Source organism: Medicago truncatula, chromosome 3 (genome assembly GCF_003473485.1).
Source record: "Medicago truncatula cultivar Jemalong A17 chromosome 3, MtrunA17r5.0-ANR, whole genome shotgun sequence".
Taxonomy (NCBI): domain Eukaryota; kingdom Viridiplantae; phylum Streptophyta; class Magnoliopsida; order Fabales; family Fabaceae; genus Medicago; species Medicago truncatula.
The window spans coordinates 22,943,741-22,965,253 of record NC_053044.1 but is presented as its reverse complement, the minus strand read 5'-3'; the positions used below and the strand labels follow the sequence as shown (position 1 = coordinate 22,965,253).

The following is a 21,513-nucleotide window of genomic DNA, read 5'->3' as shown; positions in this document are numbered from 1 at the left end:
TCGAATCTATAACTTATATCACTAAAACAATTTCTAAAATTGTAAGATATGTTTATTCACCGATAAATTGATGGTATATAACTTTGTTCCTTGCGTTTTGCTCTTTGTAATTCTTCTCCATACATTTTTTTTTTTAAAATTGTATGTGATTGAATGATTTTGTTTGTCTGAATGAATCTAAATGTTTATTTTTTCAACCTCTTTGATTTAATGTTTGTGTCATATTTCATTTGATCTATTTTTTAATCGTTTGGAAAAAAATATTTCTACTGTTTAGTGATATTAATTGACTAAATGATGAATGAAGATCGCAATTAACTGTAACCCGTGCAAGGGCATCACAATTTAGTATATAACATCAAAAGGTAATTTTATTTATAAACAATATAGTGCATGAATTTTTTTTCTATGTTACAATGCTTGAATTTTTTTGTTTGAAATATTTCTTTCCCTCTATTTTGTTTTAAAACTGCACTGAGTCGTCACCTGATTTACGGAATCGTTTTATTTTAAATAAATTTTTGGATTTGCAAACCTTTTTCTTTTGTTCATATTTATTAGGTAGACTTTTGATTCATATTCATATTTTTAGTTGTATTGTTTGATTAATTGACGACCGCTACAATTATTTATAAGCCCGTGGCATCGACACGGGTCTCACACTAGTTTTAATATATTCATCTGCATTTAAGGAAGTTCTGTCTCTCAATATGATTGAAGAAGATAAGGATGTTTCAATGGAAACTTCTGTAAGATATCTATCCCGCCTGGCTCATAAAATTTTCATTTAATCATAATCAATTAATTATGTCTAACAACTAATTGAACTTTTTAGGAATCAATGTGGGTTATATGATCCAAGTCTCACTCTTTCTACACCACCGGCCAAAAGACAACCCCATAAAGACATTCTATCTGAAGTCAAAGCTTTTTAGTGAAGACATAAGCTTTTCATTAAACTGATTACATATCAGTGAACCATAGTAGTCCTATAAAAAGTTTCAAAGACCAAAACAGTGGAAAAATAAGAGCAGATATCGGAAATACTTACAAACATCGGCAAATTAGGAAGGCTTGCGGGGCTAGATATAAAATCTTTCCACCTATATACTGTACTCGCAAAATCGTGCAGATAATAAGAGGAACGAGTCATCTCTGTGCGGAGGATAGGTGCCCGATCTCGATGACGTAGATAGCCGAGCGTCTTTGCAAATTCAAGATTATTTGAAATTAGGATCATTTGGACTTTACAATCTGGATATAAACTCGATCCATTGAAAATATCTCTCCGGATTTCAGTTTTTGACACATCTAACGAATCTATTATCAGGTAAATTATCGAGTAACTAGTAAGATTGCATAATTAAAAAAACTATAGTTAAAAAAGAATTAAAAACAAACTCTCACCTTTCGGGTTTGGAATGTTAATAACTGCAACTTCGGGTTAAATTCAGAAACATCGACAACGCCACTTTCATGGTACATTCTGATCCTTAAATTCTAGCACGTGCTGTTTTAGCTAGTATTTATAGAGACTTAAATTTGCTTAATAGCACCATTAATGAAAATGCCACAACAACCATAAAGAGTTTTAGAGAACCTATTTGGGCACCTTTTCAATTGGTTCAAATTTGGGCCTTAGAGAGGTTTCAAGCATTGAAGCCACGCCCTTATGGCAAAGGGCATCACGGTTTACCAAAGGTGGCTAGATGGGGTAGAAATGATGAAAACTAAAATCTTGAAAAAGGTCATGGATTGTGCAGGTTTTGGAGATGGATTTTTGTGGCAACCATATGAGAATTCACCATGTATTGAGGTCTATAATGAAAAGGATATGTGGAGATGTGGTAATCCTTGTTTAGATAAAGAGTTAGAGTCGTTTTCTCGATGTTTGAGGGTTTGTGAGTTGGTTGGTATGGGATGTAAAGAGAAGTACTTCCATCATCGTGTCGCAATGCAATTTGGTATGGATCAAGATATTCCTGGTGAGGTTTTTCTCTGTAAGAAGGATCCTTGGATGATTTATAACGAGCCGATCACAATATTGGATTTAGATTTGCTCATTCAATTGTGTTCTAGACAACCAAATGTTACTTCTAGATGCTATGATAGAATCAAGGTTGAAAAATCTGATGGCCTAACTCTACCTGATTTTACTTCAAAGCTTGAGAAACATCAAAAGGAAGCTTCTGATAAAGAGGATCACATAGTTTATGAACTATCAAGTTCTGATGATGAAGTAGTTGGAAATGGTAAGGCTTTGTGTAGTTCTGAATTTGGTGATTTTACATCATCAGATGTGCTTGATGAAGATGAAATAAATAGTCTATTTTGTGATGGAAATGGTGAGAAAGAGGAAAGTGTTGGTCCTTCGATCTTAGACATTGCATTTGATGTTGAAAACAGGATTGAGAAACTCGAAAGAGAGGTTGTGAAGCTCAAACAAGCAAGATTTGGCTCTAAGGTTGAAATTGTTGGAGCCAAAGCTAAGCCATAATACGTTTTGATTTGTAAACCACATTTTTTTTGCTAATTATGTGTAATAGTTTACTTCAGTTTGTTGCTAGTAGTCCCCTTTTTTGTGCAGCTTGCTATAGTTGCTTTCAATTGGTAGTAATAATAAATATAAACTGGCACCGAACTTGGGATATTTTGCTGATCATGGAAATATCAAAGTGAATTAGGCTACTGATTTTGTTGCGTTTATCACTTTATCTACCGATTCAAATATTTTATGTATTGCAAATTATGGATTGCTTTTAATGAAGATCTTGTGCATTAGAGTATTTCAATTATGTGGATATAATCATAAACATATTTTTTTTTTATCTAAAATAGAAATTTTGATTATTTTGAACCTCAATTTATTCTGGTTATAATGATTAACTTATGAAAGTAACATATTTCACATTTAGTACTTCCTTGATGATATTGCAGATTTAATGGATGAAACTATTAAGTTGCATGGTTTATACTTTTGTTTCTAACATCTATAAGTTCATGTTTGATATCAATAATTTTCCCTTGGTGGCTAAATTATTTGCTGCCTATATCTTTTAAACAGATGATGAATGAAGCCATATCATAAGATTTTAGTCATTCCTCTTAAGTTGTATACAATGTTATCATTAATGGTGGCCAAGAGCCAACCAAAACTCCACCATATAAACAAGGCATTGTGGCCTAAGGTGGACTATGGTGGCACAAAACCTGTCATGCCATACTGCTATGGCAGAAATTTGACAGCACTGTGTAATGTCTAAAGAAATAAAAACCTTATGGTTTCATATACACATTTTCTCTTTATTGATTAGGTGGGACTTGGGAGATATTATTATTTAGCGAGGTGCTAATCACGAAACTTTCCAACATGGTTTCTTATTCTTGGTGAAGAGACATATATTTGTTCATAAAGTCCCCCATTGTTTCAGTATTTAATCAAGCAATCCTTCAAATATGGAGTTCTTCTATTTGAATTTGTATATTTAAGTTTGGATGCAAATCCATCCTAATTTACTAAATGGAATATGGTCTTAATAAAAATTCTTGAGAATTATATTAGTAGCCATTAGAATAGAGCTAGGGACACTTAAATCTTCTATCTAGAATGTTCACAACACTTGCAGGAATATCCTTCAAACTACTTATTGTAGCTCTAACTATGGACTATATCACAACATCACCGGCGTGTGAAATTGAATCTGAAGGTATTTTTGTTCTTGTCCACCGGTGATTGAGTATTTTCCAAATCAACCTCTTTATCTTGCAGATCGATTGGTTACATGAAGCAAACATCATGACATAAGAGAGCAATGAAATTTTTGGATACATTTTGGTAAACATTTTTCTAACTAACAAACTAAACCTATGATGACATTATCATATATACTAGCTGGATATACTTGAAGGTGATTCTATCCTTTTTTATCCCATCGTACTGGATGACACTACCATATATACTTACTACATTGTGTTTCAATGGAAGGGATGTGAAAATGAGGAAGTTCATAGTCTTACAAATAGAAGGAAGGCTTAAATATGTATTTGATCCTTGCAATTAGGGGTCGTTTAAAAATTGGTCCCTGTAATCGCTAATCTTGGCAATTTACCCTTGTATTGTTTAATCATTTAAAATTTCGTCACTCTCCCCACTTAATCACTGCCACGCCACATGAAAATCCAATTTTACCCCTGGGTTTCCAATTCTTTCTTCAATATTTTGTCCTCTTCTTAAAGGTAAAATTGGAATTTCATGTGTGCCAGTGATTGCCACGTCATCAAATTAGTGACGTGGCAATGATTAAATTGGTCAAAGGACGAAATTTTAAATGATTAATGATTGCAAGGCTAGTTTGCAAGGATTAGCGATTACAGGGACCAATTTTTAAACGATCCCTAATTGCATGAATCAAATACATATTTAAGCCTAGAAGGAAATATAGTGGAAAACGGTGTGTATACAAAAAGGATGAATTAGAAAAGGTTAATGCATTAATTAATCATAAACTCTTAACTATTTTTTTCTTCTTGAGGTATAAACGGTAACGTTTGTGTAGGCGTTGTGAAATAATTGTCAATATTTCAAGAATTTAGTTACTGTAATTAAAAATTGAACTGAATCTTACAATCTTAAAAATAAAAAAAAAATAAAAAGACCAGCATATTGTTCATTAACTGGGTTTGGTGATAATCTTAATAACACCTACTTTGAGCTCCACAATTATCAGCAATATTATCTTTATAAAATAAATAAAAAATATCAACATTCACAAGCACATTTTCTTTGCAGCTGCGTTTAGCATTAACTTTCTTAATGTTAATTCGTCTAAAATAGTATCAATAATGCAGGAGATGTAATGAGTTTGCAACCAGTCATGTACATTGGCAAATGAGATGGAATTTGAAATTTTCGTTTTATATACAACTATACAAAATAATACATAGTTGCACAAAGCATAGAGCCACATTGGTACATTATACAAGACAAAACATACTATGAGCTTGTAAAATAAAAACAAGAAGAAAAAAACAGAGTAGAGCTAACAAACGCTGATACTAATTTTTAGTAACGACACAACAATGACACGTGCAACGGCATTTAATTAATTACTTTATGAAATTATCACCCGTGTCGACGTGCCAATGACGTGTCCGGTGTCCATATTGGTATCGGTGCTTAATTGGACACCATTGATTTTGGCCTTCTGCTTCATAATTAAAAATTCTATACACAAAATTCACAATGAAACCATTTCCATAACCTCTCTAAAAATGAAAGAGGATAACATGAGACCAAAAGGACATTACTTTTTCCATGCAAAAATAGAAGGCACCCCAAGTTGCATCACAACCTCTTTTGATTATAGTCACCAGAGAAACAATACAGTTTTGTATGCAACCAAGTTCATCCATGACCTTCGTATTAAAGCCAAGGGTGCAAAACTACCCCACCAAACCGCGGCACAACAGTTTTGATTTGATGTTTATTTTGCGGCATACCAGTTTTGGGCACACTTGGCATCCACAGTGAGGCCAACTTTAAGAATATTTTGGCCATTGAAGGGTTTTGACATGCAGTCAATAACTATATTCTTTGCAACCTCAGCTGACTCTGTTGGTCCTTCCAATATGACTTCATCATGAACCTATGTTGTCATGTGCAAAAATCTTAGCCAAAACGCTTACATATGAAAAAGCATTCATATGAATATAGAGGCAAAAGCCATGATAACAGAGCTTTAATGCTCATTATATTCATATATCAATTGAGATCGGAAAATGAGGTTGAAAAGAAAAAAATGACAAAGCAAAAACCAATGTATAATAAACTATGGAGTACTATGAAGAATGGAAAATAACTGGTATTGAAATTGAAATTCAAGTGGATGAAAATATTGAGGTTGAATGGAACTTGACAAAGAGTGAGGATAGAGATTATAAACAAGAAAAATCTTTGCACAGATATTAACCTGAAGAAGTAACTTCCATCCAAGCTCCTTCAACTGTTTATTTTTGGATATTTCTAACATGGCAAGCATGGCAACATCAGCTGCACTTCCCTGTTGCATTATAATGGGAAAAAAATGATTTCTAAATGCTATGAAGTTCTATGGGAATAATGTAGTCTTAGTATATTTGAAAGACTAGAGGACCTGCACTGGGGTATTAATAGCAGCACGCTCAATGTGACCTTTGTAGAAGTTACGACGACCTAGGAATATCTCGGGAAATCGCCGGGCTCGTCCTAGCAACGTATAAACACACCCAAATTCAAAAGCTTCTTTTTTACGTTTCTGTTGCCATTTCAAAACTTCTTTTCTATCATTGTACCAGAGGTCAACTGTGTTCTTAGCTTCTTTCACAGAAACCTGACAGAAAATATTCGTACAATCAAATCAAAATTCAGAGACTTGTAACCTATGTAAGCACCTCGTGATATATGATAGAATTCATGGTACCTTCCAATCCTTAGAAAGACCTTGTGGAGTCTTTCCATATGCAATTGAGAAGTTAAGCATTTTGGCTTTTCTTCTTTCAGAAGCAAAGGCATCCTGAGAAAGGAAAAGGATATAAACTGATATGAAATATAATACCGTGCTTGTTTTCTCATAAATTTCTACTAAACACTCAGAAGAAGACCTATCTCAGGTTTCAAGGGTACTATATAATGCTAAGCTGCTAAACAAAGCTCTCTATTTCGAAAAACCAAGTACCACATTGGCTAGAGAAATGGCCTAAATGCAGCTTGAAAACCTAGACAGTCATCACCACAGAAGCCAATTTGATGCAGTTGAGTTAGATACAACATATTTTCTGACCAAAAACTTCAACTGCTCTATAAAATACATCCGCTTCTAATAATTCTCCGTTTATATTACAGATTTTTAGGCCAATTTTATGTGGTTGAGTTAGATACAGCAGATTTTGTGATAAAGAACTTCAACTGCTCTATAAAATATATCCGCTTCGTATAATTCCTCCTCAAAGGTTTTATATTTCAGATTTTTAGGCCAATTTTATGCGGTTGAGATAGATACAACATATTTCCTGGTAAAAAGAACTTCAACCTCTGTACAAAATATATTCGCTTCTTATAATTCTTCCTCAAAGGTTTATATTTAGGTCACCTTTTACATTAGTACGTCATTGGTTCCCTTTCAGTAAAATATATTACTTAGAAAAAATTAATAAAAATAATATAGCCCTATTAATTTAATACATCCCGAGTTAGTGTGGTTTGACCAAAGGACAGAAAAATAATTAAAAATAAATAAATCAAAATGCACCAAAATACGGTGTCGGATGTTGGTTTGTGCTAACATAACTTTTCTGCAATTTAATATCGTCATTGTAATATTTACAATAACGAGAACTATGTTCGAGGTGTACCAAAACGAGTTCTAATTGTGCACGGAATGCAAGGTTATTACCATCTTAAGATATGTTGATGAGAAGTAAATTTACCTTGAGGAGAGGAACAGGGGGTTTGTCTTCACCAGGCTGAGGATGCCATTCAAGAAGAACTTCCTTTTTTTCAACTGCTTCACGAATATATGGGTACATATTCATTGCAGTTCTGGAGTGGAAATCTCCACCAGCTTCAAAGGCTTCCAACATGCTCTTACAATCAGTAAGATGTGCAAGTATCCTAAGCTCCAACTGTTACGATACATAATAACTCCATCAACCATGAATGAAATACAAAGAAACTAGCTCAATTAGACAGATAAGTAAACTAAAAAACCTGCCCATAATCCGCAACTATAAGAGAATTTCCAGGAGCAGCTACGAATGCTTGACGGATTTTGTATCGGTCCTTTTCCAAAGCTGGTTGATTCTGATATATGAATCATACAGGTTAGATTAAATCTGCAACTTTTTGAAATACAATGATTAATGTGGTCCAAGTATACATCTGATGAGAAAATGTAATACATGCTTCTATTTGAAAGTTCAAAGCAAAAATTTCTGAAAATCCCCCCCTCCAAATCCAAAATGTACGTTATAATGTTTTCTGTATGGGGAAGGAAACTTTGATTGGCACAAAAACAGATTTAAGTAAAAGATTTTTTAATGCAGTAACCAAACCAGCAGCCAAGCCTTATCCCACTAAGTGGGGTCGCTACATGGATCAAATTATACCATAATGTTTTATCATAAACCATATTGAGATCCAACTCATTAATCTCTAAATATTTCCTAATAGTTTTTCTAGGTCTTCCTCAACCTTTTTGATCTAACTCTCCTCCATCTGATCTACTCTTCTTACTACAACATCTACAGGTCTTCTCTCTGCATGCTCAAACCACCTAAACCTATTTTCTACCATCTTTTCTACTATAGGTGCTGCCCCCAACTCTCTCTCTAATGATTTCACTTCTAATCGTATCCCGTCTAGTCTTACCACTCATCCAACACAACATCATCATCTCAAGATACGATGATTTACATCTGCTCTTATTTCTCTGTTATTTTGTACTATGGAAGATATTTAAACCATGTAACTTGGGGTATGATATGATCTCCAACTTTCACCTCCAAGGTAGGACTACTCTGCCTTTTGCTGAAGTTACATTCCATATACTCTGTCTTGCTTCTACTAAGGCGGATGCCATACACTTCTAAGGCTTGTCTCTAAGTCTCTAATCTCCCATTCAATTCCTCCCTCAACTCTCCAAGCAGGACTGCATCATCTGCAAAAAGCATACATCTTGGTGCTAACTCTTGGATGTGTTCCGTCACATCCAAAACTAAAGTAAAAATGTAAGGACTGAAGGTTGATCCTGTGTCCTCATACTAGTCGAAGCTCCCTCATACATATCCTTGATAGCTCTAACATAAACAATCTATCGTTTTAATTTAGCATTGTCATGAACCAACTCTTCTAAAAGGTTAAACTATTACGTGAGGTCATAGGAATAACTTTGTATCAACCTTACCCCCTCATATAAAAAAATACGTATACACAGACAAACAGAAGGACAGAAACATGCATGGCATTTTAAAAAAATTAAGTAACTCAACAACCAGTATGGAATTTGAAAGAAATGGGAGTTGGAAGAACCTGCAGATTTGGTCGTCTTGCTGACAAGCGTCCAGTCTCTGTGTTGATATTTATGGAACAATGAACACGCTGATCCTTCCCAGATATATTATGTCCCTGTCATTGAATTGAAACGTATTAAGCTACCACAAAGCAGACATAAAAAACCCTCATTATAAACTAACCTTGACAATGTTTTAAATGCTTTGACAAAAAACACTATAAATGCCAGTCGCACTGTATAAGCAAAGTTTATAGGAGCGACATGAAAATCCATGAACACAACCAGACCAGTGAAAAAGTCCAGAATAAACTTATTGGAGAGAAAAAAGAATAATTACCTGCAGGGGAAGGATAAAATTAGAGATCAAAGAGTCAATTGAGCAGATTTCACATAAAGCAGCAATTGCATGACAAGCTTCTCTCCCTTCTTCCTCTGTTGGAAAAGCAAAATAGGCTGTTCCATAAGCAGAATTATCTATTTCTAAAGGCTCATCTTCCCTTTGAGAAGGATTACCATCTTCATCCTCAAGATCAAAGTCATACTCAGCAGAAACTTTGCCAGCCAGCGCCTTTAAAGCGGGACCACTACATGAGGGCCAGCCACTAGGTGTGTAAATGTCAACATTCAGGTTACATCCAATGCTATTCAACTTAATATCACGTAATTTTGAGGGAATCTTTTTTCCTTTTTCAATCACTTTATCAACATTCGGAACTTTGAAAATCCGCTCCGTTGGAATTGCCTCATTGTGGTTTTTTCTGTATAACAGGGCAGGAAAAATGATTTACGTGAACCACTTCATTATAAACAACTAAGAACAATTACATAAATAGAATTGTAACTTTTCTATCAAATTATCAATTAATTAAGATTGAAGCAAAAGCTCCACAAAAGATTTAAATAATGTGCACCTGTTCACAGTGCCACCAAAAAGCAGTACACGCAACTGTGTATCGCTTCCAACATTCATATACTTGGCATCAGGACAATACCTAGATGCCCATTTTCGGAATCTATTAAGAGCTGCCTGTTGCTCTGCTTTGGCCACCTTTTCTATTTCTTGAAGATATAACCGATCAACTAGCATACCCTCACATTCCATTTTGACAAGAAGTTCACCAAATGGCTGCAAATATATCTCGTAAAAATCAAACATGTTTTCGCGTAAAAGTTCTCCATCAAGTTTCCAAGGTAAATCTGACAGATGACTTTTTAGGCTCTCATAAAGCTTCAGAGTGCTTCTGGCATCTAAAGCAGAGTAACATATCCAAGGTATACGCTCTTCTCTTTGCAGTACTTCAACAGGCTCAATGGTAACGATTTTACCCATAGATCCATCTTTCTTCTCCTTTCTCTGACCAAATAAGGTTGTCATCGACACCTTACCAATCAAATCCGTTTCATGGTTCAGATTACCCCTAGACATGACTTCTTTGTCACCACTAAGTGCTTCAAGAGAATAACCACCAACCAAACGTCTTGATGAATCCCATAGTCGTGCCATGTGCATTGTATCAGCATGAAATCCAGAAACGTTAAATCCATAATTTTGTATAACATGACAATCAAAGCTATAGTTATGCCAAACCTACAAAGTGCACCAGTAACTTTATTACTTCAAATATCATTTTCAAATCTATGTCACATAAACCCAGTAATAAAATGGCGCTATCAATTTATGAAGCTAGAATTATACAACTGGATAATCTTTTAGTTAAGAACTATTACAGTCCTTTTTTAAGATATCAAGAAGAACACCAAAGCTATTTTTCTTTGGTCCCCCCCCTCTCTCAAATTCAAACATTTTTATGTAAAAAATATAATAATAATTTCGAATTTAGAAAAGTACAAACATGCAGGCCATTATTTTGTCACCGATTGTGGAATGACATGACTGACAAGTACTTCACTAAAAGTGTCCTCCTGTATATTATAAAGCTGGAAACGGCAAACAGTTATTTAACTAAGTTGAGAGTCGTATCTCAATTAGTAACAAAACACAATCAATATGAATCTCTGCGCAACTTTCCCTTGAACTTTGTACAACCACAATTTTGTGTAGCCAAGCACTTTTCTGTCATGTTATTACTTGAATCTTAAATTAATTTGAGGTAAGCATATGATATATTAGCTTCTGCTTTTGTGTATGTCACTTGATTTTGCATAAAAATGTTATATTTTTATTGATAATGTATCTAGCTATTAATAACAAGATTTGATTAACGATTCGAAAACTGGTTTTCTGATTCACGATTTGAATCTCAATTTGATATGCTTGCAAGGCATAAAACACAGCCCAACTATTACCCATATGGTTAAAAGTTCAAACACTATTACATAAGAGAGAATATATAGGTTCATGTAATAAAGTTGGGTAGAGACTGTAAGTGATACCGTGAAAAGGTGGGGCTTTTCCTGTTTACATTACTAGGCAATGAAATAAGAATATCAATTGGCCCTTAACAATCACATATATCAAATATTACTCCTTTAATATTAACAATCACATATATCAAATATTACTCCTTTAATATTAACAATCACATATATCAAATATTACTCCTTCAATATGATGCAAATGTTTTGTTCTGTGCCTAAAACGCCTAACAATTTGCTACCAGGTAACTATATTAATTTAAACACTAAGACTACTAACTTGAATATGACAATTTGCAATAAACTACTAATATGACACAACAACATGAGTCAAACTACTAATTTTACCTTAAAAAACAAAAGCAATTCTTCTAAACTCGCTTTTAAAACAGCATACCCAAATGCAAAAAAAAATTAACATCAAAACTGTTTAAATCAATTCTACCAAAATATAATCAAACAAACTCTTAAGAGGTTCTGAACATAAAGATGAGTAATAAGACTAAAACCATAAAAGGAAGAATGAAAAGAAAGAGAAGCCACCTTTTTTATCGATGGATCTTGAAAAAAATCGGCAAACTTATTCAATATCTCTTTGCCTCCACCGTCAAGAACATCCACCCAGATACATGATTTCCCACCTCCAAAATCAGCTTCTGGACCCGAATAAATACTGAAACATATTATCTCCCCATGATCTATAGGCGTTTCTTGTTTGACATCTATCTTGGATACCTTTCAAGTCAATCAAAATCGGCACATATCACATGCTCAACATCGTAAAATACAAGTAGCCAAGAGATTCATAGTGGCACAACTTTAATTGAAAAGACTCAATTTGTATTAGTTAAAAAAAGACTAAAGGATACATCCATTGACCTCATGTCCAAAGTATATGCATATTGGAAAAAGAATCTAGTCGTGTACAGTGTTGCAATTAGGGCACAATCATAATAAAAGTTAACACGGTCAATAATAATACCTCGGTATCACATGCATGAATAAGATGCCTGTAATTTACTGTAAGCATCTTAGCTACTTGCTCTGCATGAGAAATATTATTAACAACCAGTATGTCTTCATAGATACTACAGAGCCTTTCCCGAAGTTTTGATTGTTCATCACTGCGTGTCATTGTAACAGTAATTTTTGCCTTAGTTGCGTCTTTTGCAGCAGCAGCCAAACTGTGATTGCCATCAACATTGTCAATTTTCTCTTCACTGGTCTTTAATGAAGACACATTTGACTCGGTGCCATCAACACCATCAATTTTCTCTTCACCGGTCTTTAATGAAGATACATTTGACTCGGTACCAACTCTTTCGGTGTCTATCAATAACATTGAGTTGTTTAACATAGAATGTTGAACAGAAGATGAGGCAGGTTCACATAGATCATGCAGCATAAGATTGTGCCCTTCGTTTTGAGTAATAGCTGGTTTCTGAGCAATAGAAGAAGCAATTGTATTTGTATTGGATGGATACAAACTACGTTTGTCCAGATCATGCATTTCCATTTTTATCTGAGTCAATTTATGCCCAGCCTCAGCCCATCCGGTTCTATCACCAGATAACTTTCTACGAGGTGTTTTGGATAATCTGTAACTGCAAGAACCAAAATGTGTCATCATCCTAACTTGTCTGTCGTAAGAACTCAAAGAGCTCAGCTCTTCTTCCCGTCTTGTTTGATTTGTTACCTTCAACGTGCTAAATGATGCAGTTGAAAATTTCATAACTGAAATATGTACTGGAGAATTACGATGATACTCCATGTCATTGCATTTTTTCAACCCAAAAGATATTCGCTTTGGACAGTATGAACCTTCTCTAAATTGAAGAGAGCTACCAGACAAATTGCGATGTCTGAGGAAATTACTAGCAATCTGGATTGATTTGGATTTTCTTCTGCTGCGCATATCATGCAAAAAAATAAATACAAAGCTACCGATCAATAGATTGAAATAGTATATTTTAATTTTCATAGCCCGCTGAAGACGATGCAGTATAATAACAAACAACTCAGGCAAACAAGGCTATGCAACCATGCGTGAAACACCAGCTAAAGAAAAAACCCCTTCTATACATATTTTCACTTCTAAAATGTCATGAATAATAATAAGTTATAACATTTCCACTATCAAATATATCATTAGTGACACTGTATTCAACGATCGACATTTGCATATGATTACTCTCAGGCTCAGAATAATTTGATGTTCCTGGCTGGGTATTTTATAATTTTTTCTTTGGGCTTCTTAGCATCTATGAAACCAATTAAAATATAAATACTTCATTAGTATATGTGAAGTTCTTTTTAATTACTCCAGTCTCAACCTTTTAACGAGAAACAAGGACTTGTACACAGCAAAAGGTCAACATCCAATGCAAACCAATTTTAGCATGCACGCTTTTTCATGAGTAATACAAAATATTGATTTCCAATATAAATAACAAAATTTACAGAAGAAAAGGAGGAAGAAGAAGAAGACTATAGAAGAATTTCAGTAAAGTCATTTACATACCACTTCATGGTTTAAACCTTATGACTTGCTTCTAGATATTCAATGTTGAATTGTTAATATTCATTTTTAAACAATGGATAAAAGTTAAGCAAACTAACAAATTTAAAATCAAACTTTAACATAAACATCAAGCTACTAGAAATCATTAAGCCATGTAAAATTCCAGCGGTTACACCTCGTGCGAGGTAACCATTTCTATAAACCCTTGAGTTTTTATTTTTATTTTCACTCAAATTTGTATTTGGCATTTGGCAGCCCGGTGCACTAAAGCTCCTGCATACACAGAGTCTGGGAAAGGGTCCCACCAATAGGTGTATTGTACGCAACCTTACCTTGTTTTTTACACAAGAGGCTATTTCCAGGACTTGCATCCGTGACCTTTCAATCACGTGACAACAAATTTACCGTTGTGTTTAAAATAAAAAAGTACTGTTCAAGCCTTCACAACACCAGAACAGTCCATAAACTGAACATTTACGATTATTAAACTGAACATTTACGATTATATAGTTAGAAAGAGAACCATATGAGAAAACCCCTAAAAATATAATGAGCAAAAGCTTTATAGATTTTTATCTGAACACACTACAAACATACACAAACAAACTTCCTACACAATTCCTGTACACTTTTACTATCAAATCAAACTCTCTATACACATTTACTCAATACCTATGTAGCCCCTACAGTTCCAATTGAAGGTGTGTACTACATCGACACGATACTGACACTAGTAATTACATACAATCACTTCTATTTTCTAAAATTATTATCGGTGTCAGTGTTGGTATCCACATTTGTGCTTCAAAGCTGAATACCACCCTCACACCCTCTCCCCACTTCAGAAACAGTTTCACAAAATGCAGGAAAGAAGAAACAAAACCAAACTTCTATTACAAACTTCATCTTTAGGAATGCATTGTTGAGTACTCCGGTCTCAAATATAAGCAAAAGAAATTCGACCAAGCAACATCTACTTAGTTTGACTTTTATTTCCTTATATTTGAGGCGGGGATCAAAAGTTCAGCCAAGCTAGTAGAGAACAAGATATTTCATTCAAAAATATTATTAATAGAACAATCTATGAAGCAGACAGTGACACCGGACGCGACATTGTCACTCACGAGTCACACCGTCAACATTGTTAATAATTTGAGAAAATGACATAATTGAATGTGATCACATGTGTTGTACCGTGTCGGACACACAAGTTGGTGTCAGACACAGGTGTGCCTTCAATTTGAAGTGTCCGTGCTTTAGTAACAAACAAACAAAACAAAACAAAAAACATAGTGTGCACACATTACAAACAAATAATCCAAAAACAAGTAAAAATTCCACCAAACTCAAAACACAACGCATAAAATTCCTCAACTTAAGAAGCAATATTAGCACATGGGCCAACCTAAAAACAAGACCAAATATAAAAAAGACAAGAACTTTGAATTAAGAAAGAACAAACCTGTGTTGGGATGAACCATAGTTAGCAAAAAAACCTAAAGAAGAGAGAGAAGAACGAAAGGGTCTAGAAGAAGAAGAAGAAAAAGAGAAACAAGAGGGGCAATAGTAAGTTGACCTAAAAGCGGTACTCTGAGAAGAGACCCGCATGGCTGAAAACAAACCCAATAATCTCCCCAGCTTTATAGTGTGAGAAAGGTTCCGTTTTAGGTTGAAGAAGTAGCGAAAAGGGTGAATAGGAAAAAGCGCTTATTTACATAAGTTGGTTTGGTAGTGAAGCATTGGTGCCATGAAAGTGATTATTTGGAGTTAAAGTCGAAGAGAGACAGAAAAACCATAAACCCTGTTTCGTTGATTCTGCAACTTTGAATTGAATATTCTTGCCAAGTACTCCCTCCCTCAGTTCCTTTTTAAGCGTCAGCAAAGTATTTTTTATTTTATTTAACGGAAAAAAAAAGTATTTTATTTAAGTTTTTTTTTCTCTAATATTTTTCTTTTTAGAGGACTGTCTAAATTTAAACTGTAAGCCAATTTCCTGCCGCATACTCTAAAGCATATGAACCATCCAATCAAGATTGTATGGTCGGGATCAAATGTAATTGTGTGCATTTATGATAACACATGTTCGAGTTCGAATAGACTATGTCAAGTTAGAACATCCACAATGATAGTAAACTAAATGACTTCAATGGTATTGAACAAAAAAAGTCTTTAAATAGATTCATTAATATGTGCATTTAGGATGCATCCTTAGACTAGGAACCGTGCTAGAAGGGAAGTTTCTCATTAGTTAATTGCATTACATCGAGACCCTTGTCAAAGAGGTCGAAGTCGTGTTAGAGGTCGACGTGGAGCTAATGTCAGAGGACATGGAGTCTCGTGTTTTTTGTAGATCATTTACAAATATTTATATTTCTTATATGTATTTATAAATAATAAATATGTATCATGTGCATGATTTTTTTATATAAAATTGTAATTCCTATTTTATAATCCGTCTTATTATTATTTAAAAGATGCATAAAAAAAATTAATTTAACTTATTACAAACATAGTTGTTACTAAATATTATAAAGTGGTAGACTAAAAATATGTGAAAATTTTAGAAAATGAGAAATATGACATTAGTTTGTCCCATGCTCTTTTATGAATCATTGACAAATATTTGTATTTTATATAAATTTATAAATAATAAATATGTATTTCATGCATTGTTTTAAAATTAATTATAATTATATATTATAATTGCTCTTATAATTAGTTAAAAAAATATTAAAAAAAAAACTCAATTTATGGATTACTCTAATTATTTATATGAAATTTTTATGTTGGGAAAACGGGGTGTTACAATTGGTATCAGAGAAGGTTGGTCCGTCCAGCCAAGTAGATGAGTCGTGTCTTGTTGAGTAACAGTTGTAATACTGTCTTATGTTGTTTCGATTGTTGTTTGTTGTGTAGAAAACTAAGAATGGCTGGAAGAAACGACGCTGTGATTGCTGCTGCATTGGAAGCTGTGGGGGCATCAGCCTAATGCTAACGCGGGTGCTAATGCTGAGGTTAGGATGTTGGAAACGTTCTTGAGGAATCATCCGCCTACTTTCAAAGGAAGGTATGACCCTGATGGAGCTCAGACGTGGCTCAAAGAGATTGAGAGAGTGTTTCGGGTTATGCAATGCACTGAGGTTCAGAAGGTGCGTTTTAGTACGCACATGCTAGCTGAGGAAGCTGACGATTGGTGGGTGAGTCTTCTACCTACCCTAGAGCAAGATGGTGCAGTTGTTACTTGGGCTGTATTTAAGAGAGAGTTCCTAGACAGATACTTTCCGGAAGATGTTCGCGGGAAGAAAGAGATTGAGTTCCTTGAGCTGAAGCAAGGAAATATGTCAGTAACTGAGTATGCTGCAAAATTTGTGGAGCTGGCTAAGTTTTACCCGCACTACACTGTCGAGACTGCTGAGTTCTCCAAGTGCATCAAATTTGAGAATGGCTTGCGTGCTGAGATCAAGCGGGCAATTGGTTACCAGAAGATCCATACTTTTTCTGAGCTGATTAGCAGTTGCAGAATATATGAGGAAGATACTAAGGCTCATTACAAGGTTGTGAATGAGAGAAAAGGCAAGGTCAGCAAAGTCTTCCAAAGCCTTACAGTGCTCCTGCTGATAAGGGCAAACAAAGATTGAATGATGAGAGGAGGCCTAAAAAGAAAGATGTTGTTGCTGAGATTGTTTGCTATACTTGTGGTGAGAAAGGCCATAAGAGTAACGCTTGTCCTGGGGATGTAAAGAGGTGTTTTCGTTGTGGTAAGAAGGGACATACACTTGCCGAATGTAAGCATGATGATGTTGTATGTTTCAATTGCAATGAGGAAGGTCATATTGGTTCGCAATGTAAGAAGCCTAAGAAGGCACAGACTACTGGAAGAGTTTTTGCTTTGACTGGTACGCAGACAGAGAATGAGGATCGTTTGATTAGAGGTACATGTTATTTTGATAGTACACCTATAGTTGCTATTATTCATACCACCAGATGCCTCGACTGACGGTTGAAAAGAAAACCCCACCGACAGGTTCGACCATAAAGACTGAAGCAGCAGATCATCCACTACCATTAACTTCGTTTCTTGTAAACATAAACCAAATGGCTTTTTTTTTCCAGACAACATCCTCCTAACCTCGTTTCTCTTCTCAAAACCACCAAGACCCCTCACATTATAAGAAATCATCTTCATTTTTACCTTCCCACACCCCCAACCTCAACCACCAATCAATACCTACTGACTACGACCTCCACTCCCTCCAAACACTCCTTTTGCCAAAATCCTCCCCACCTCTTCTCTAAGCTCCCTCCGCCCCTCCTTCAATAGCATATTAAATTTTTTCATGTTTTCCTCCTTAAACTTCACACCTAACACCTCCCCAATATCACACACATCCTTGTCCTTCGCCTCCATACCACTCCGTAACGACACTAGTGCTCCAAGTCCTAGTTTACTCAAGATAGTGAAGTAGTTGAATCTATTTTTGATGAATTAGATGTTACAACACCATTTTTCTGCTAGAATTAGATATAAATCTAGCTTTCTGTTCCTTTGCTCGTTTTTTCAATATTTTTAAAATTTCGTCCCTATTGTAACACCCCGTTTTCCCAATATAAAAATTTCTTAACATAAATCAGAGTGTACATCACAAACGGGATATCACATAGTCTAAAAACAGTTAAATAACAATTTAACTTTCAACAAAAATATCTTAAACATTGCAGCGGAGTTAATTCGAAAATCCATAAATCGTATTGGCACGTAGGCCCCATCAAATATTTCAAATAAAGTTAGTTAACATCATAAAACATCATAAATGATCACGTAAAGGAAATGAAGCATGCATAACATAAACCCCATCCCGTTACGTATCAGAGCAACCTAGACGACTCAGTGAGGCAATGCCACTCACGACAACAACACTGCACACTAAGCTCGATCACCTGCAAGTTACTCATACGAAGAGCAACATTTCCAAGCAGAAGGGGTGAGATTTCACAAAACAATAATATTAATCAATACAATTCAACAATCGCAACATAAACATCTTAAACATCATAGCATCATTGATAATAAAATATCAAGTAATCACTTCATTCAATCATCATAAATAACATAACATCTTAACATCATTTGACTCGACAATGCGACAATGCAACCTAAACCTCTTATATGCATGTGGTACCAATTCAGGGCATGAGCCCCCAACATTATAGTATTAATATACTTTCAGGGCATAAGCCCCCAACAATTATTTTGAGCAAATGCTCCATCGTGGTGAGTACAAAGCTCCAGGGCATGAACCCGCAACAAATGTATGCTAATGCATGGACTCAATCATCTAAAACATCTTAATCAACATCTCATATACATCCAATAATTTGGAGTTCAACATCATCTTATAATGACTCATGCAACTTAGTTAAATAACAATAGCAGCATAATCAGATCACATCAACAGCATGACTCATAATATCAATTCATTTCAACAACATCTTGATCATTCAATAATATTTCAAGTAATGTAATTAATCATTAAATCACATTATAATCAGCTTAACAGTTCATAGCAGTTTCACAGATTTCAGTTGACATCTTAAATGGGTCACATTACTACCTAAGGGTCCAACCCTAATCAATTTATGCGAAACAGATCGCAACATCCTAACTTGTATTCAGTTCTGGAAGTGCTCGCGAGGCGAGAGCATCTGCTCGCCATGGCGAGTACAAGTCAGAATCCCAACTAAGGTTGTTCTAAGCTAAACCAGGTTCAATCTCGTTCTAGATCATCATCTAATCTTTATTCAACATCTTAAGGCACACAAAAGCATTTAAGGTTCAACTCAAAAGTCAAAATTACGAAATTCAACATGCTCTCTGGTCATGCTCGCTATGGCGAGTAAGGTTGCTCGCTGTGGCGAGCTACGACTTGTAACTCGCGAGGCGAGGGGAAATGGCTCGCGTGGCGAGCGATGAACTTCATCCCTCGCGAGGCGAGGATCATCGTTCACGAGGGCGAGCGATGAATGTAGGCTCGGGCATAATGCAGTTTTTACGAAAAATTCATGATCTCACATGGTTCTAAGCCTAATTTCAATTCCATAATTCATCCTAATCATAATCTAAGGTCAAAGGACAGTTTCTACATCAATCTAATCAATTTTCACCGTTTAATCATCAATTCTAAGAATTTGACCTAGTTTTCGATTTCTCCAATTCAATCCTAATTCTTGCTAATTACAACCGGATGAATTACATGATTAATAAAATTGTAGAGTTAGTCTCACCCTTACCTTGTATGACGAAATCGCAGCTCTCTATGGTGATTCTCCCTTCTCTTGGTTTTTCTCCCTTTTCTCCAAAAACAGTCGTACGTACTAATTTTTCTAAGACTAGGTTTTCCTTTTTATATCTCTTCCCAAAATCTTATCTTATCTCACTTTCTCCCCCAAAACTCTCTAAAATCTCAAAACAACCCTTAACTAAATATTTTATTTTCAAATCTTATTTTATTAAACAATAAAATAAGTCTCATATCTCATAAAATCATCAAAACTCATAGCTCATCTAAAAATCATCCAAATCATCTAAATCGTCATAAATCATCAAAATTCACACATATATTATATAAATATAATATAACTCGTCTAAACTCGATTAAATAATTAATTAAATAAAAGTGGGCGTTACACCTATCCTTAGCAGTCATCCTTGCTACTCTTTTTAAATTGCGAGATGAATACCTGAACCCACCGCCTTTATTTTTAACGGTAGCTCCAGAAGAGAGAATAATCTTTTTACTACTCCCAATCTTTGAGGAACCAACGTATAAATTATGACCTTGTACCTTTGTTGCTGCCTGAAGGCTATGTGGTGCAAGAACTTGTAAAGGTTCATTAGCAAGATGCACCGCTGCTACTTCCAACTCTTCATGCGCTACTGTGTTGGTGATTTTCTTCAAAGATTTATTTTTATTGGTAGCTCCACAAGAAGGATTATTCTTACTTCCTGCCAATAAGGAACCAACATTTACAATTTGAGGTACTGAATAGCTTTTTGCATGCGATGCTGCCTGCATGCTGCTTGCTGCAGTTACGTGAACAATTTTTTGAGCAATAGGCACCTCTGTCATTTTTAATTCTTGAACCGCTTCTGTATTTGTGTTGTGCTTCACATATGAGATAATAGGATCAGGTGCTTCATGCTCCTTCCAATCATTACATAAATCATCAAGTATAGCTTCAAAGTCCCCTCCATCCCCTTCAATGTCATGACCGTCGAAATTATCAAAGCCTTCGTCTTTAAGAGAACTTTGTTCAATATTTTCCTCCGTAAGGAAAGCATCCTCACCTAGATTCCACCCCCATTCCTCGACCAATTTAATAGGAAACATGGAACCATCAACCAACACATCCGTTGTGAAATTCAACACTTCCAATGAAGTAGTGGTAATGAGAACACGGGCATAATCAATTCGTCCCCTATCAAGAGTACATTTATCAGCTTTAACAAATCTTTAAACTACACAAATGAAAAACACTTTTGGGGTATAAAAGAACAGGTGTCAATCTTTT

At 35.0% G+C, this 21,513-nt stretch overlaps 2 protein-coding genes across 4 annotated transcripts; one reads left to right on the top strand and one right to left on the bottom strand.

The window, feature by feature from the left end:
* Positions 1 to 894: 894 nt before the first annotated feature.
* On the top strand, positions 895 to 2,715 carry LOC112420332 (uncharacterized). Its single transcript, XM_024779193.2, has one exon. It carries the CDS (start codon positions 1,673 to 1,675, stop codon positions 2,495 to 2,497), a length of 825 nt encoding a protein of 274 aa, XP_024634961.1. The 5' UTR covers positions 895 to 1,672; the 3' UTR covers positions 2,498 to 2,715.
* A 2,166-nt stretch (positions 2,716 to 4,881) lies between these two features.
* LOC11444798 (DNA polymerase I A, chloroplastic/mitochondrial) lies at positions 4,882 to 15,794 on the bottom strand. Of its 3 annotated transcripts, none has more exons than XM_003599939.4 (12): positions 15,407 to 15,794; positions 12,406 to 13,330; positions 11,967 to 12,158; positions 9,959 to 10,635; positions 9,385 to 9,805; positions 9,065 to 9,160; positions 7,745 to 7,837; positions 7,465 to 7,659; positions 6,459 to 6,551; positions 6,153 to 6,368; positions 5,970 to 6,059; positions 4,882 to 5,645 (listed from the first exon to the last, which is right to left on the bottom strand). In XM_003599939.4, exons 1-12 carry the CDS (start codon positions 15,550 to 15,552, stop codon positions 5,484 to 5,486), a joined length of 3,306 nt encoding a protein of 1,101 aa, XP_003599987.3. In that variant the 5' UTR covers positions 15,553 to 15,794; the 3' UTR covers positions 4,882 to 5,483. The 3 variants fall into 3 exon arrangements, with proteins under 3 accessions (XP_003599987.3, XP_024634290.1, XP_024634291.1); XM_024778522.2 differs by having other exon boundaries at positions 12,406 to 13,327; XM_024778523.2 differs by lacking the exon at positions 15,407 to 15,794 and having other exon boundaries at positions 12,406 to 13,027; positions 13,120 to 13,260.
* Positions 15,795 to 21,513: the final 5,719 nt, after the last annotated feature.